Source organism: Argopecten irradians, chromosome 2, assembly GCF_041381155.1.
Source record: "Argopecten irradians isolate NY chromosome 2, Ai_NY, whole genome shotgun sequence".
In the NCBI taxonomy this organism is placed as follows: domain Eukaryota; kingdom Metazoa; phylum Mollusca; class Bivalvia; order Pectinida; family Pectinidae; genus Argopecten; species Argopecten irradians.
In genome coordinates, this window is record NC_091135.1 from 38,835,274 (window position 1) to 38,851,097 (window position 15,824).

General features: G+C 35.4%; 2 protein-coding genes across 2 annotated transcripts; one reads left to right on the forward strand and one right to left on the reverse strand.

Annotated features, from left to right (window-relative positions):
- Nucleotides 1-8: 8 nt before the first annotated feature.
- LOC138315423 (NADH dehydrogenase [ubiquinone] iron-sulfur protein 3, mitochondrial-like) lies at nt 9-4,518 on the forward strand. The gene is made up of 6 exons (XM_069256436.1): nt 9-97; nt 1,073-1,144; nt 1,703-1,953; nt 2,477-2,602; nt 3,440-3,559; nt 4,219-4,518. Exons 1-6 carry the CDS (start codon nt 34-36, stop codon nt 4,384-4,386), a joined length of 801 nt encoding a protein of 266 aa, XP_069112537.1. The 5' UTR covers nt 9-33; the 3' UTR covers nt 4,387-4,518.
- Nucleotides 4,519-12,884: 8,366 nt separating this feature from the next.
- LOC138316636 (uncharacterized) lies at nt 12,885-13,847 on the reverse strand. Its single transcript, XM_069258311.1, has one exon. The coding sequence runs from the start codon at nt 13,845-13,847 to the stop codon at nt 12,885-12,887; it is 963 nt and encodes a 320-aa protein (XP_069114412.1).
- Nucleotides 13,848-15,824: the final 1,977 nt, after the last annotated feature.

Sequence of the window (15,824 nt, forward strand, 5' to 3'; positions counted from 1 at the left end):
AAATGATTACTCCCTACGAAGGTCACCGGCAAGATGGCGTCAAGACTTTGCAGGCTACTTCGGCCTGCAGTTGCAGGACTGTCACGACGTAGTCAACGTAAGATAGTTTGTGAAAGTAACCATATCATACGATTACTATGCTATGTTTATATTTCGTTATCATTATTGAACAAAATTCAACTGTAGGCAACTGTGCAAGCCCATGTTTCCTACTCGGGTCTTTTGGACTGCTGGATGTTTTGCAACACTACGGCCGTCAATGGGACGGAATCGTAGCTCTGACGACGACCATCTGTCAGAAATCTTTCCGTCCGTCGTTCAGAGCTTCGTCATCGCAGCTATTTCCCGCGGCCAATTTTCGCCAAGAACCGATCCTCACCATTACAGGTGTATTTGAATGGTTATACACAAATTTTCAAAAATAAAGTCATTCCCAAAGAAGGTGCTATGCGCAGGTTTCCACAAAATCTTGCTGTAAAACTTGTGTGTAATCGTACAAATTCACATGTGGGTGATGGCGAGAATTGGTTGCTGACAAGTAGTAATATAATCTATGCTTAATCCCATGAGTGGATCTCTTTTTATGTTTTTATCATCAAACATCCGAATGTACCATATAGCTATAGATGTGTATAAGCTTATATCATTGAACATATAACACCTGATATAAACCTTGTACATGGGGGCCGCGGTGGCCGAGTGGTTAAGATGTCACGACATATTACCACAAGCCCTCCACCTCTGGGATGCGGGTTCGAATCCCACGTGGGGCAGTTGCCAGGTACTGACCGCTGACCGGTGGTTTTTCTCCGGGTACTCCGGCTTTCCTCCACCAACAAACCTAGCACGTCCTTACATGACCCTGGCTGTTAATAGGACGTAAAACTAAACAAAAACAAAAAATTGTACTTGTACTGAAATACTTATGGTGATTAAAGATTTACCTTGGTTATTCTAATATGTTCAAGGTAGAGTCGTTTAAAAAATTGAGTTTTATGTACATGAACATGATATATTAACTACCAAGTACTGGAATCATCAAGCTAGTAATAAATCATTTTCTTTCTTACAGTGCCAAGACAAGCACCTGCAGCCTTCCAACATGTTAGATTTGACAGTAACACAACCGAAGAATCACTAAAGCGTAAGATCTAGACTATATCTTAATTATCAGGCATCCAGTATTAAATTTATATATAAATTAGGTGATATAATATTTGTAGTCACTTTGGAAGAAGATACAAGTTTGAATCTAAAAGATGGATTACACCACATATGATTATAAATCACTAAAAAGCATATGGGTTTTTTTTAAGTATATAAAATATACCTCTAAATTTTCTTTTCTCGTCCTACTATATTTTGTTTTTGTTCAATCTTTTTATATATATTTTTTTACTTACATTGTTTCAATCCAGATTCTTGTAAACTACGTACATACATATACAAACATAAAGATTTTGTAGCAGCAATGTCTATGTTTTTTTCAACATTGTAACATCTTGCACACTTTTGATTGTCAAAGTCAATTGAATTCAAATAGAAATTATATACGATATGTTTCTTTAAAAGAAGTCCAGGAAATGTGACAAAGCAATTCAATATATGTACATTGTATGCTCTTTTCTATTTTGATATTAATAATGCAATTTTATTTATTTAAATCATAAACGCTGATTAATCTATATTCTTTCTTTTTCAGCCACAATAAAAAAGGTTGCAAGAAAAGTAGAGACAAATCAGCTTAAAGAATTCGGAAAATATGTGGCAGAAAATATTCCTAGATACGTACAGGAAGTCCGAATTTCCGCGGGTGATGAACTTGATATTCTCGTCCACCCTGATGGAATCCTACCAGTGATTTCCTTCTTGAAAAATCATCATACAGCACAGTTTCTCAACATCATAGACGTAACTGCCATGGATGTACCTACACGAAAGTACAGATTTGAGGTGTGTACTAGTCACTTCTATTATCTGAAGTATATACTTATTTCTTTAACCAATATTCAGTGATAGATTGTGCAATACTAAATAGATTTGGATTTTTTACAAAGTTGTTTTGGGTGCAAAGACTAAGAGTTGAACAAGTGTCATACTTAAGTAATCAGATCATAAGTATTAAAGAATGTATGCATATGTACACGCACACATATAGATATATGAAAACGGTCAACTACTTCAAGTTTCTGCGGACCCTTGCAACAGAATCAGGTCAGATGCCAGAGAGATAATATACACACATGACCAGACTACATCAAGAAAATAATTTAATCAATATGAATTCACTTTTCTTTTGCAAATTTTTGACCTCTTTGCCATTCTCAGTCACATGGAATAAAAAAAGCCATCTTTAATTTCCAATCGCTATGATGCTGTAGTAAAAATCACTGGAGCTGGAGAATACTTGTTTCAAAATAAAGTAAAGATGATTGAGAATTCAAGAGATATTACAATGATGTATTATCAATTCCAGTTGATCTACATGCTGATGTCTCTACACTTCAACTCTCGTGTCAAAGTCCGATCCTATACAGACGAACTTACACCTGTGTCTTCTATCACCCCGGAGTTCCATGGAGCCAACTGGATGGAACGTGAAGTAAGATGTCATAATTTTAATGATAAATTTTATCCTTTATCAAGTCAAAATCTGCTACATCTTAATCATAAATTTATCCTTTTGCACTAAAAGTCAGTATATTTATAATCTTATAGTTGATATTCACACGGGAATAAAATGAAGCAAATGCAAAGTTTCAATAAAATAAAAATTAATGTTATCATGAATCATAATTAGCTGTCGTAACAGTTTACAACATGATGAAAATTAATTGTGCTGAACACCAGTTAATTTCTGCTTATTAAGCACAGTCATATATTCTGACTATCATATTTTCCTGGCTGTGAGCCCCCACTTTGCAATAAATCCCTCTCTCCTTTTTATCAAGCATTGAAAAACTAGGAATCATGACCGGCAACCAGCCTGGGGACCCCTGTCTATTTTCTGATGGTGTTTGCTTGTAACATTGTTCTAAAAACATCAATGTATAGATCTTGAAATCAATATAACTTAGATGAAAAATACATTAAATAGTGGTTATCCCACAAATAAAAAATACATAAAATAGTGGTAATCCCACAAATAAAAAATACATTAAATAGTGGTAATCCCACAAATAAAAAATACATTAAATAGTGGTAATCCAACAAATAAAAAATACAATGCAAATAGTGATATTCCCACAAATATGTCAGATTTAAGTGGGTTTTTTCTGTTGATCACAAAAATACATTCTCTACATTTTAATAGAATAATTTTGGTGAATTAAGTTAAATGTACACAATTGTATACAATTAATTATCAAATGTATTGCTGAAGGCTCCTCCTTCACTGAAGAAGTATTTATTCAAAGATGTTTTGGTTATTGTGTTACAGGTCTGGGATTTGTACGGTGTATTTTTCGCTAACCATCCTGATTTGAGAAGGATCTTGACAGATTATGGATTTGAAGGCCATCCCTTCAGGAAAGACTTCCCACTTACCGGCTATGTTGAGGTATGTGATAGGTCTCAATGTCCACTTCTCTCGCTTTCTCTTTCTCTTCATATATTTGGTTTGAATGTGCATTTTAGAATGTGGCAAGTTTTGAAGAAAGACATTCCTGAGAAATATTACAGATCTGCAGCCAGTATCTGACAACAGCCTCATTTAATAAATAGATATTGGGAAAGTTTAATTCCGACTCCACTGATCTGTTACAGATGAATGGATTTTAGAGTAAGAGTTGTCTCCCTTGGCACATTATGAGTTTTCGTCAATGCACAAATATTTAATAATTGTTCTTCTTTTATACCATTGATCCATCCTTCTGAAGTCCTGGGGTAAATATCACTGTTATTAAGTTATTAACCATAGCAAAACTGAAGGCTACGAGTGCAACAACAAATGAGACAGACAGTTTTGTCCTTTGATGTACATCCAATGAATAATGGCTAACTACATTTGATGGTCGTAAATTGGGCATCCCTCTCAATGATCTTGTAAGGAAGTCTATATAGGCCTGTAATTGGTTAGTGTTTTCTTTTGTTTCTGAAATACCTGCTGTTTTACTATGCTATTGTCCAGGACTGGGTACAAGATAGTCATGATAACTCTTGATTATCAAGGTTTGTCTTTGATCTAAATTCCCTATGTCATTGTTGTTTTTGTTACAGGTTCGCTATGACGAGGAAGAGAAGCGTGTGGTTGTAGAGCCACTAGAGTTAGCTCAGGAATTCAGGAAGTTTGAGTACAGTAGTCCATGGGAAACATTCCCCAAATTCCGACTGGAGGAGGGAGAGAAGGCATCTGAAACCCCAAAGGAATCAGAAACCAAGTCATGAGTTAGACAACTGTAGGACAGTGTTTATTATATAGGAACTATGAAACCTTAAAAAGACTGTTGACAGTGAGGTTACGAAACGAGGTGTGTGTGTTTGTTACTGCACAATGTAAATAAATTTGTGACCAAAATATGTATTGTCTTTGCTTAGTAGTATATGTAAATAATCTCCATCAATGACTCATTGTCCTCTCCATCTCCCTACTTACATGTATGGATTTGTGTGTTTAAATATTAAATAACGTTTAATATAACTCGCCTTTCACTATAACTTAACTATAGTTTATATACTTGGCTTGCTGCACATAGACAGTAGGGTATTAAAAGCACAAATTTTTCAATGAAGTATTCCGGATGTTGAGACCAAGACCGGCATAAGGATGTAGCATTAACAAATAATATTTGGTTCATTCAAGTAGGAAGCTATGGTGGCCCCAGGAAAATTCCCTCCTGTTTCCTGGTTGACAACAAAATATGCCAGTGGTTTTAGAAGATGGTTTTCACAATAGTAGCATGATAACTGCAGGTGTTCGGACGAAATTAAATTCCAACAAGTCCACTCTGTCCAGTTTTTCCACCCGATCAATTTTATGACCAAGCAAGGCAGCTCCCAACTTCGCTAGCCAAGGGTATAAGCCGATACTCTGCTTTTATGTAAAAGCAGAGTATCGACTTATACCCTTGGCTAGCGAAGTTGGGCAGCTCAATACATGTATATCCTCTGTTGAGGACATTTACTTTAGATCTTATTAGTTTAGCTTAACTTCCTATTAGCAGCTAGGGTCATTTAAGGACGCGATATTCCATGTTTTGGGATGCTGCGGTATTAATTTCGTGTTGGGTATTATCGTAATAGTGGAACTCGTGCACTTTCATAGTACTATCTCTTTCAAGTATGCCGCCGAACGATTTTGTATACGATGCCCACTCAACTCCATCCTCGATACTCCAAGGGTTCCGATCACTTACAATCTCTATACCCCTAGACTATCTAAATTGGAGGCAACAGAACAGAACAGGAAATCCTTTCATGCACATCATAAGGGCCGTAAAACGGTACAGTGTGGTTGACTGTGGCTTTTCAAAGGAAATTTTTGCTGGCCTTTGATTGGTTCAGATTTCTTACTCTGAGCTGCCTTAAGTTTTTGAGATAATCTATGGGTGTAGAGATCGTAAGTGATCGGAACCCCTGGAATATCGAAGATGACTCAATTCAACGTCATCGATTCTGGATACGATTCCCACTTAATCCCAACGTGATCGATACATAAGAGGGTTTGACTCAAGATGACTCATTTGTATGTAACTGTAGTGTATGAGTGTGCCGAGCCGAGCGATTCTGGATAGGACGTCCACTTCAGTTACAAGACGTCTTGGCTCAAAATGACTCATACAGTGTGGATATTAGCGGAGGGAACTAATTCGCTACCCATTGCAGTGTCATTACCTTGAATATAGTCTTCTCCGTTTAACGTGAAGTTGATCAGCTTAAAAATCTAATACCAAAATATCTGTTGTCATTTTGTTGAAGAATGCTTCAATCAGCGCGTGTCCCCAGCATTTGCAACTTCTTCTATTTGGAAAAATTCTGGTCCGAAGCCAATAGTCTCCAAATGTACCTTTATAATGTCAACATCTGACAAACCAAATTGTACAGTCTTGGGTACAGCAGTTGATAAAGACTAAATAAAACTGCATTTGTACACATACGTTTACAGCTAACTTAGAACTTATCAAACATGCTTAATACATCTTCTTTCAGAATGAATTATAAAACTAGCTAGTTATGACCTTACTTGGACTAAACTCAAACTGTACCTTATCTTAAAATATCACATTTCTAGCACGTCTTCAATATTTTTCCTTTCAAAAGTATCCTACACAACAATACAAAGTGCCGTCATTAAGACAATTGAAACCCCAAGAGGACAAAAATATGGACCGATCAGTGTCTTTTTAGCTTCTAAAACTATATGTGAGGTATACGTTTTTAGTCGGGGAGCTTCCCTCCCTTTGCTATATAGTGCTCTGTAGAGTATGATTTCTATGATTTTTACCGATTTTTTATCTAGACCTCTAAAACGTCCAAAATGGTCCTAGGGCACTCTGGCGGGTCCATAATTATGGAAAATGTATCTAAATCTCATATCCCTGTGGACTAAACGACTGGTGGGAAATGGTACAAATATCTTGTCTTAAACTCAATATTCATAATTGTAATACTACCGTCGTAATTGAATTTAACAAATTGTTCATGAGCCATATCGTGTGTCATAGCCCACTAAACAGCCTACGTTTACAGGTTTTTGTCAACTATATTTTGCAAAACGCTGAATAATATATAGACGATTTTAGTGAAACTAGTAGTTGTCCAGAAAAACAGATCAGATCCATCTGGGATAAGGTATCTATGCTGTTTGTGTGATAATATATTGTTGTAAAGCTATTTAAATCCTTGATAAACAAGATGACAATTATAAAAGCAGGTAATTCAACTTTTCATTTCATTTCTACTGTATACTGGTTTCTCTGCCGTCAGTACTATAAAGCATCACTGTGTGTATCAGAGGCATGCATAAAGCATCACTGTGTGTATCAGAGGCATGCATGCTAGAGTAATGACATGTATAGGAAAACAGATCTGATCGTTCACCAGCTGTATCGGAAAGGTGCATGTACATAAATATCCATTCATTCGAAAATAATTTCTAAGATATAATTTCCTCACGTTTATTTTTTATGATCAATTGATAAGAAAGGATATGCATTACAGTAAGATTTATCTATACTCATAGATTTATTAAGAATTCACGGTTGAGCTGCTGGAGCCCACCTGTGATTGTGATAGCTGCAATACTGTAGCTCAACAGACTTTTAGACAGAAAATGTTGTCGTCTTTAGGGCTACAATTGGTGCCTATTACTGCTAATGGAGCAAAGAAATGGTTATGCAAACCATTATTTAAACGTTTGTATGTATTTTATCGTATTTGTGTTATATCGCTTACCTACAAGGCAATAAAACTGAACCATATAAATCATCAAATTCTCAGCGAGACATTTTGTTTTACATATACACTAATGAAGGCCTTTCTGAAGAGAATTTATACAACAAGTCTACAAAGTATGAATTTGAAATTTTTTGAGCGGTACGGTAGATATTAAGAATGGTAGTTATGTTTGTTTTCGGCAAAAATAATATATAAATGCTTGTATACGCACAAAATAATTGGAAACCTACAAAAAAGTATAGAAAATTGTGCCCGAGTGATTTTCGGAGGCACTGTTCCACTAGGACACATAGGGACCAATTCGTACCCGGCCGAAAGGTATAGTAGGCCGGGTACGTATATTCGTTCTATGATTGTGACTGCACATGTACATCTATCGTGCAATTCACGGTTGAGCTGCTAGAGCCCACCTGTGATTGTGACAGCACATCTATCGAGAAAATCAAATTCAAATTCAAATTCTTTATTTGCATTAAGTTTTTCAACTTATTTGCTTTTTACAAAGAATAATATCAAAATACAATTTGCATACATACAGGATAAGTGGAGAATGGACAAAGCATTACATAATGACTTTCTCAAAATAGTTGCATTGTAAATATATTTACTAAGTAGATTTAATTCTTTTATATTTGTACTACTCAAAAGTTTGGTTAATTTAAATACAGATGGTTTTTCCCAATAATGTCTTTTTTATAAATTTCTTTCTAATATCTTGATAAATTGGACAAATGAGAATAAAATGATATTCGTCCTCAATATCACGATGAGGGTCACAAAACTGACAAACACGCTCACTTCTATCTAAATTTGAAAAACGTCCAGATTCAATGCACAAGTTATGTGCCGATAACCTTATTTTTGTCAATACAATACGATTTTTGTTTGGAATATACTTTGTCAAATAAGTTTGTAAAACAACTTGATTCACCAGGTGACGATATAAATAGCACTTAGAAGAGTTTTCTAATATAGATGACAACTCTTGAAAAGCTATATCATTAATTCTTTGTCTGATTATTGGTAAAATATTTGATGGAACAACTTTATGCTGGTTTACCCAAACATCACCAAAACCATGACTGTACAATATATCTTTAACACATTCTACCCAATTAAATACATTGTTCGATTTTGGTAAATTCAATAAAACATTATAAGCAGTTTTTAAAATACAGTTATTAGAATTTATAATTTTCAACCAGTATCTTATCATTCGATACTTTCTGGTGTAAGCAAGAGGAAAACGCCCAAGTTCAAAATAAACCATTACATTGCATGTGGATTTTTTAACATGTACTACCTTTTTACAGAATTCAAGCTGTATCTTTTCAATATCTGGAGCTTTACAGCCACCCCAGACTTCCGATGCATAACTTTAATACACTGTTAACATATGTATCAAATAAATTTAAAAGAGTAACAAAATTCATTTGCATAGATTTACATTTTGAAAACAAAGCAAACACAGCCTTTCGCCCTTGTTCTGGCAACTTTTTTTGTAATGCATTAAACTTATTATTAAATTTAAAAATAACTCCCAAATACGTAAATTGGTCTACAACTTCCAACTGTTTGTCATCATAAAAACCAACAATCTTCTTTACGTAACTTGCCACTTTTTCTAAAAACCATTATTTTAGTTTTTTCAACATTCACAGTTAGATTCCACGTTTCACAATAATTATGTAGGCTGTTCAGCATGTTTTGTAAATCTCTGGCAGATTCCGCAAACAAAACTAAATCATCAGCATACATCATGAGAAAAAGGCTTAACTCACCAAATTGGTAATCAGTTACTCCATGTTCTATATAAAATAGTTTTCAAAGTCATTAACATACAACGAAAACATTATCGGTGACATAATTTCTCCTTGAGCGAGGTCCATATTGTTTACAAAAAAATCTGAACATCTCCCATTTTACAGTTACCGGGTACACAAGATTTTACTTGGCTATACATTGATTTAATAGTTTTAAGTAAGTTTCCTCTAATTCCAAGTTGAGATAATTTAAACCACAATTTGCATCTATCTATAGAGTCGAAAGCTCTTTTAAAATCCACAAAACAGCAAAATAATCTTTTATTATCATTAAGAGATTTAGTAATAATAGAATGGAGCACAAAAATAGCATCAACTGTACTTAATCCAGGGCGAAACCCAAATTGGGCATCAGTAACAACACTGTTTGATTCCGACCATTGTATAAGACGACTATTTAAAATTGATGTAAACAGTTTTGCCATACAGCTAAGAAGACTAATACCTCTATAATTGGCAGGGTCACTACGGTCTCCTTTCTTATAAACTGGTATAATTACAGCAGTTGACCAAGCTTCAGGGAAAAAACCTGAGTTCAAAACATTATTGAAAATTTTATTAAGAACAGGATTCAAGTATGTACTGCATTCGATAAGATATTCGTTAAGAATGCCATCCAGGCCGTGAGATTTACCTCTTTTCAACCCCCTAATAGCCTTTTCAATTTCCTGAGTGGTAATGGGTTTATCTAAATCCTCAAACACAGTAGAGTCATCCGTATTATCATGGTGAGCCTGGCCATAATTATTAACAGAAAGCTCTTTGAAATGATCATAAAAATCAGATATATGTGCTGTTGGGTTAACTCGTTTCCTAGAAGAAAAATTTTTTATAAAAATATCTAGGGTTATGTTTTCTTTAAATGATCCAATATATCACCTTCTACCTTCCTATACATGTTTTTACGCTTCCTCTCAGCTATTTTGTATTCTCGTTTACTTGCGTGTAGCTGTTGGCGATTACTGTGGGATTTGTCTCTATTAAATACTTTTAACTTATATAAATACCGACCTCTTAAAGGCCCATTACCTTTCCGGAACAAAATATAAAGGTTTCTTAAAAAACATTAATAACACCAGAAAATGCATACCGATGATCTAAAATAAGGTTACGACACCAAACATATGCAAGATTGCCTGCGTAATATGTGAAAACAATGGAGAGTCAATTCGCTGTTTTGCCGTCTGGCGCAGTGATAGTCAACTACCGCGCGGTATTTAGGACGACGGCGGGAAACACAATACGACCCGCGTTATGAAAATAAACATTTTCTTTATTTTAATCAAATCGTTCAGAAGGTGATGATAAATGTAGTATTAACGGTAAGTTAATAATTTTTAGGACTCTACAAAATCATCGATCTTGTTTTACATTCCCATTTTAAAAATTAAAAGCCGTTTCGGAAAGGTAGTGGGCCTTTAATCTTTGTAGTTCTTCATCAAACCACAGGTGTTCGTTTCTAATATAAGTATAAGTATAATACTTGGTCAAGGTCTATAACTCGGCCGGCCATATAACACTACCCAATTTCAGAAAAAGTATGATTATTAACCAACCGTATAGGATATAATAATAGGAATACTCTCAATCGACAGCCAGATAATATATCTTTAATTTGGTATATGATACAATATATATCATGCCGTATAAATGTCACTAGGTATCCAGAAACATCGGAAAACAGCCAGATTTCAACTGGTCGGACACTGGTGTCCTCCGATAAACACGCCAGGGCTCTAATGGGTAGCTCAAAAACCATTGCATGTCAACACTTCAGCGTCATAAGAATGAAAGTTTGGTAGAAAACAAACTTACCGGTTAGTAAATCCTTGGATAAATACCATCCATTTGCCTAACGTAGCCCTTTGAAATTTCCGATTGAAAAATTTATGTCTCTAGCCGCCATGTTAGTATGTGTGCAGTAGATTTGTTTTGTCGGCGTTGATTGGCTCTCGAAAATTAATTGACCAATCAACGCCGAGAAAACAAATGTACTACACACATATGAACATGACGGCTAGAGACACACATTTTTTCAATCGGAAATTTCAAAAGGCTGTATTGAGCAAATGGATGGTATATAGATAAACACTAACATACCGGTAAGTTTGTTTTTTACCAAACTTTAATTCCTATGAAGCTGAATTGTTGACATGCAGTGGTTTTTGAGCTACCCATTAGAGCCCTGGCGTGTTTATCGGAGGACACCACAGTGTCCGACCAGTTGAAATCTGGCTGTTTTCCGATGTTTCTGGATACCTAGTGACATTTATACGGCATGATATATATTGTATCATATACCAAATTAAAGATAAATTATCTGGCTGTCGATTGAGAGTATTCCTATTGTCATATCCTATACGGTTGGTTAATAATCATACTTTTTCTGAAATTGGGTAGTGTTATATGGCCGGCCGAGTTATAGACCTTGACCCAGTATTATTCTTATACTTATATTAGAAATGAACACCTGTGATCAAACCATGGTTTGTTTTCCTCGGACACACGTGAATGAGACCGGAAGTTCTGGTCTGACCTCGCACGTGCTGACCTCTCAGGTCGCTCATCTGCCTGTTCTACTTTCGTGAATGGAGATAGTAAATTTGTCAACTCATGCGTGACATTGTAAACACATGTGTTTATAGACTCAGGAGTTATTTCCCCTTCAATATCACTTGCAGCGTTAATCCTATCAATATTATCACGTATTGTTGTAACACATTGATTCTTAAAACTATCGTCCCATTTATACACAGACCTCTTAGTACCTGACAGATCTACATTAACATTATCACATGTACCAGATAAATCTGATTTAATTTCGATATGTAGAGGAGCGTGATCTGAAAATTCTGTGAAACTACAGACAATAAAATTATCAATAATTGAAATTAGCTGGGGATGCACAATAAGGTAATCAATTACACTCATACCGCTTCTACCATGGAATGTAAAATCACTGGAAAAAGTAAATTTATTTCTCCCGTTCATTATTCTTAGGCCAGATGCCTTACATAGATTTAACAGTCTTGTACCATATTCATTCGATACCGTGTCAGGATTAATTCTTTTGTCAATGTCAACATCTGTATCATATGTAATAAAACTTTGCAAATGCTGTTGTATATTCTGATTTATATAATCTTGTCTAATGAAATCATCATCCGTACGTATTCTGCTATTCAAGTCACCAAAAACCATAACATCACCCTTACTTGAATATTCAGCAATACAGCTTTCAAGTTCAAAAAATAAATCACAATTATAATACTGATAGTAATTGGAATTGACAGGAGGGATGTATACACCCGCTACATATAGATCATTTTCACTGCCTAGTAGTATTTTATCTAATTTTATCCAGGCTATTGAATCAAAAAGATTTTTATCAACTGTGACACTTTTTTTAAGATTTTGATTGATCAATATAACAATACCTCCTCCCTGTGCGTGTCTTGTCAATTTTCGTGGGATACAAAAACAATCATATCCGCAAAAGTTAAGAGAAAAATTATTTGCTATCCAACATTCAGTCAAAAATACAATATCGTATGCTCTTATATAATTAGTAAAAGCTTTTTCATCTAATTTATTATTGAGACCACCATTAATGTTCCATGAGATTATCTTTAAATGTCTCTTATTGTGTCCAATCTCTGCGTGTTCCTATTTTTTTCCAGCTCGTCCTTTCTGTGGGCTTTTCACATTCCGTGTGGTAGCATGGCCTGTATACAGGTTACCATCGATATAGAGCTTGTCCTTCACTATTACGGCCCGCTTCCCTTCATCGCGCGCTTTTTTACATATGGGCCATAACTCTTGACGGACAGCTTGTATTTCCTTCGGGTACTGCTCACTTATGTAGATATCCGACCCAATCAGTTTCCTAGAATTTTTACGTACATCTTCCCGCTGGTGATATGAACTGAATTTAGCAACAATTGGTCTCGGTTTCTCGCCTCGTTTTTCTCCAAATCTATGCGCTCGGTCGATGGCAACGTTATCAATGTTAAGCTTATCGCGACACAGGTCACGGACAAGCTGTATACAGTCCTCGCGCACTGTCGTGTCGGACTCGTTCACTTCCTGAATTCCAAAAAACAGCAAGTTGTCTCGCATTGAACGTGATTGTAAATCAACAACTGACTTTGATAGGTTTTTACATTGCAACAGGGTGGTATCTAAGTGCGCTTTGATAGAGTTTATTTCCATGCTGAGACTTTTCATTTCTTTATTATCCTGCTCAAACTTATCACTCAAAAACTGTTGACTTTTCTCCACCTCCCCCACTCTGTCGCCAAGATTTTTAACATCAGTTTTGACTTCACTCAAGGATCTTTCTATCAAGTCAAGTTTTCCCAATCTCTTATTTATGCCCTCTACTTTTTCCATAAGAGACAATGCCCACCCTGGGGTAGTTTCTGAACTGTGTGTGGGCACCGGTTGTACATGAACTGCTTGGGGTGGCACAGGCCCTGGGTACATCATCATGGGTGTTTGCATATTAGTTAACGTTGGTGAGACAATATTCTGGTATCCCTGATATGGGTAATTCTGGCAATTATTACTGTTCAAAAAATTGGGGACTGCCAGGATTTCCTGGGACTGACACTGACTGTACTTGTCCATTTGTACTTGACATACTGGCGATACCCGACGAACCACTCACATTGACACGTGTACACGACTGACCTTTCTGTCCTTTGACTTTGTTGAAAGTTTTCTTTGATCTTTTTCCGCCTTCTTCTTTTTCCGTGGAGGCATTTAATTAGTTGTTGTAATATCACGGTCACAGTTTATACCTCACAAACAACGTAATTGATGTCAACAAACAATTACAGAATAATTTTCTCAGGGAATGTCACGTATAACATATGGGTATGTACAGTTTTCTTTCTACATATGTGCGACGATGCTTGTACATGTACAAAGAATCTAATACAATGCCGGAGTGAATAAGACAAATTCACGTATTCATATAAGTTGTAACTGCAGTAGCTTATTCCGAGCTTTCTCGTAAATAACGTCAATTGTTTAGATATATATAATAAAAATACATATGTAATTATAAAACCATATTTTACTGATTAGTATTTTAGATGCATTTAAATATATACCACAGAACATACAGGTAATGTGGTTCTTTGATGTACGTCAAAAGAATCGAAAATGATACACTAGTACTGTGGTTGACTGTGTTGCTTTGAACCCCTGGATTATCGAGGATGTAGCCCTAACTACTGTCTAACAGATCCTCCATGAAATGTGAATTATAACGATTCACAAACAGTGTATGGAAATATTTTCCTTTCATTAATTCTCCGCGAATAAACCAAATTTTGCAGTGTTAAAGGCCTAAGTAGATAACTACTTTTTATGTGCTTATTATTTATTTTGTATGTTTTAAAAAGGCACAAAAGGGCCTGAAATGATGTTTTCTAAAATTATTTGCGTATGTGGCAAGGGGACCCCTTGTGTCCATCATATGAACATATTTTTCATTTTGTATTTTTTTGTTGTTGATAAATACTTCATTTAATATACATTTATAATGATATTTACGAATTATTTTTACGACCAATTGATTTTCAAGCAAAAAAAACTCAAATTTTTGTCAGGATAAAAATTGAGGATATTGGGTTTGCTCGAAATATTTGGCATGTTATCGATTTTTTCCACGCTTTTAAACCATTTTAAAAACATGTTATAGACATAATCTTATAACAGATACCTTTTCAAAAAAAATTGAAATCAGGAAAAATAGCATTTCATAGACTGAAATGTAGCGAGGGGAATTTTCTTTAAAAAAAATCAATATTTGCCCTAGATAACCGTAAATTTAAAATTCATAATAGACACCATCATAACAGTTAGTGGCAGAATTTTGTAAACTAACATATGTACTCAAGACTTGAAGTCTCAAGTGACCTATTCTAAGTCTCAAGTGACCTATTCTAATCACCTTTTGTCCGTCGTCGTGCGTCGGCCGTCGTATGGCGATAAACAATTTACTTTTTCGACTTCTTCTTCAAAAGTAGTGAACCAAATTTGTTGAAATTTTGCAGAAACCTTCCATAGGCAAAGGTCAACCAAAATTGTGAATTATATGGTCCCAGCCCCCCAGGGGCCTGAGGGGTAAGCTAAAAGGGGTCAAATAGGCTAAAACTTCAAAAATCTTCTTCTGAAATTCCAGAAATGGCAGAATCAAATACTCTTCATAGATTGAAAGGTCTTGAGGTCCTTTACAAAAAATGTGAATTATATGACCCTGGGGTCTCACGTTCCCTCCTGGGGAGGGGTTCAAGTTTACTCACTAGGTAGTTTATATAGGGAAATCACATTTTTGAGCATTATCTGGTCATTTGTAATAGAAAATAAGTCAAATGTTGTCAGAATTATCAGTATGAGATGGCCATTGAATCCTATTAACACTTTTTCCACGACTGACCCACAGGAGTCTGAGAGGTGGGGCCAAAAGGGGTCAAATAGGCTGAAACTTCAAAAATCTTCTTCTGAAATTCCAGAAATGGCAGAATCAAATACTCATCATAGATTGAAAGGTCTTGAGGTCCTTTACAAAAATTGTGAATTATATTACCCTGGGGT

Coding starts and splice junctions, on each gene's coding strand:
- LOC138315423 (XM_069256436.1), top strand. CDS start 34: ATGGCGTCAAGACTTTGCAGGCTACTTCGGCCTGCAGTTGCAGGACTG. Junction 1,145..1,702: donor AACCGAAGAATCACTAAAGC/GTAAGATCTAGA, acceptor TTTCTTTTTCAG/CCACAATAAAAAAGGTTGCA. Junction 2,603..3,439: donor CCAACTGGATGGAACGTGAA/GTAAGATGTCAT, acceptor ATTGTGTTACAG/GTCTGGGATTTGTACGGTGT.
- LOC138316636 (XM_069258311.1), bottom strand. CDS start 13,847: ATGGACAAGTACAGTCAGTGTCAGTCCCAGGAAATCCTGGCAGTCCCC.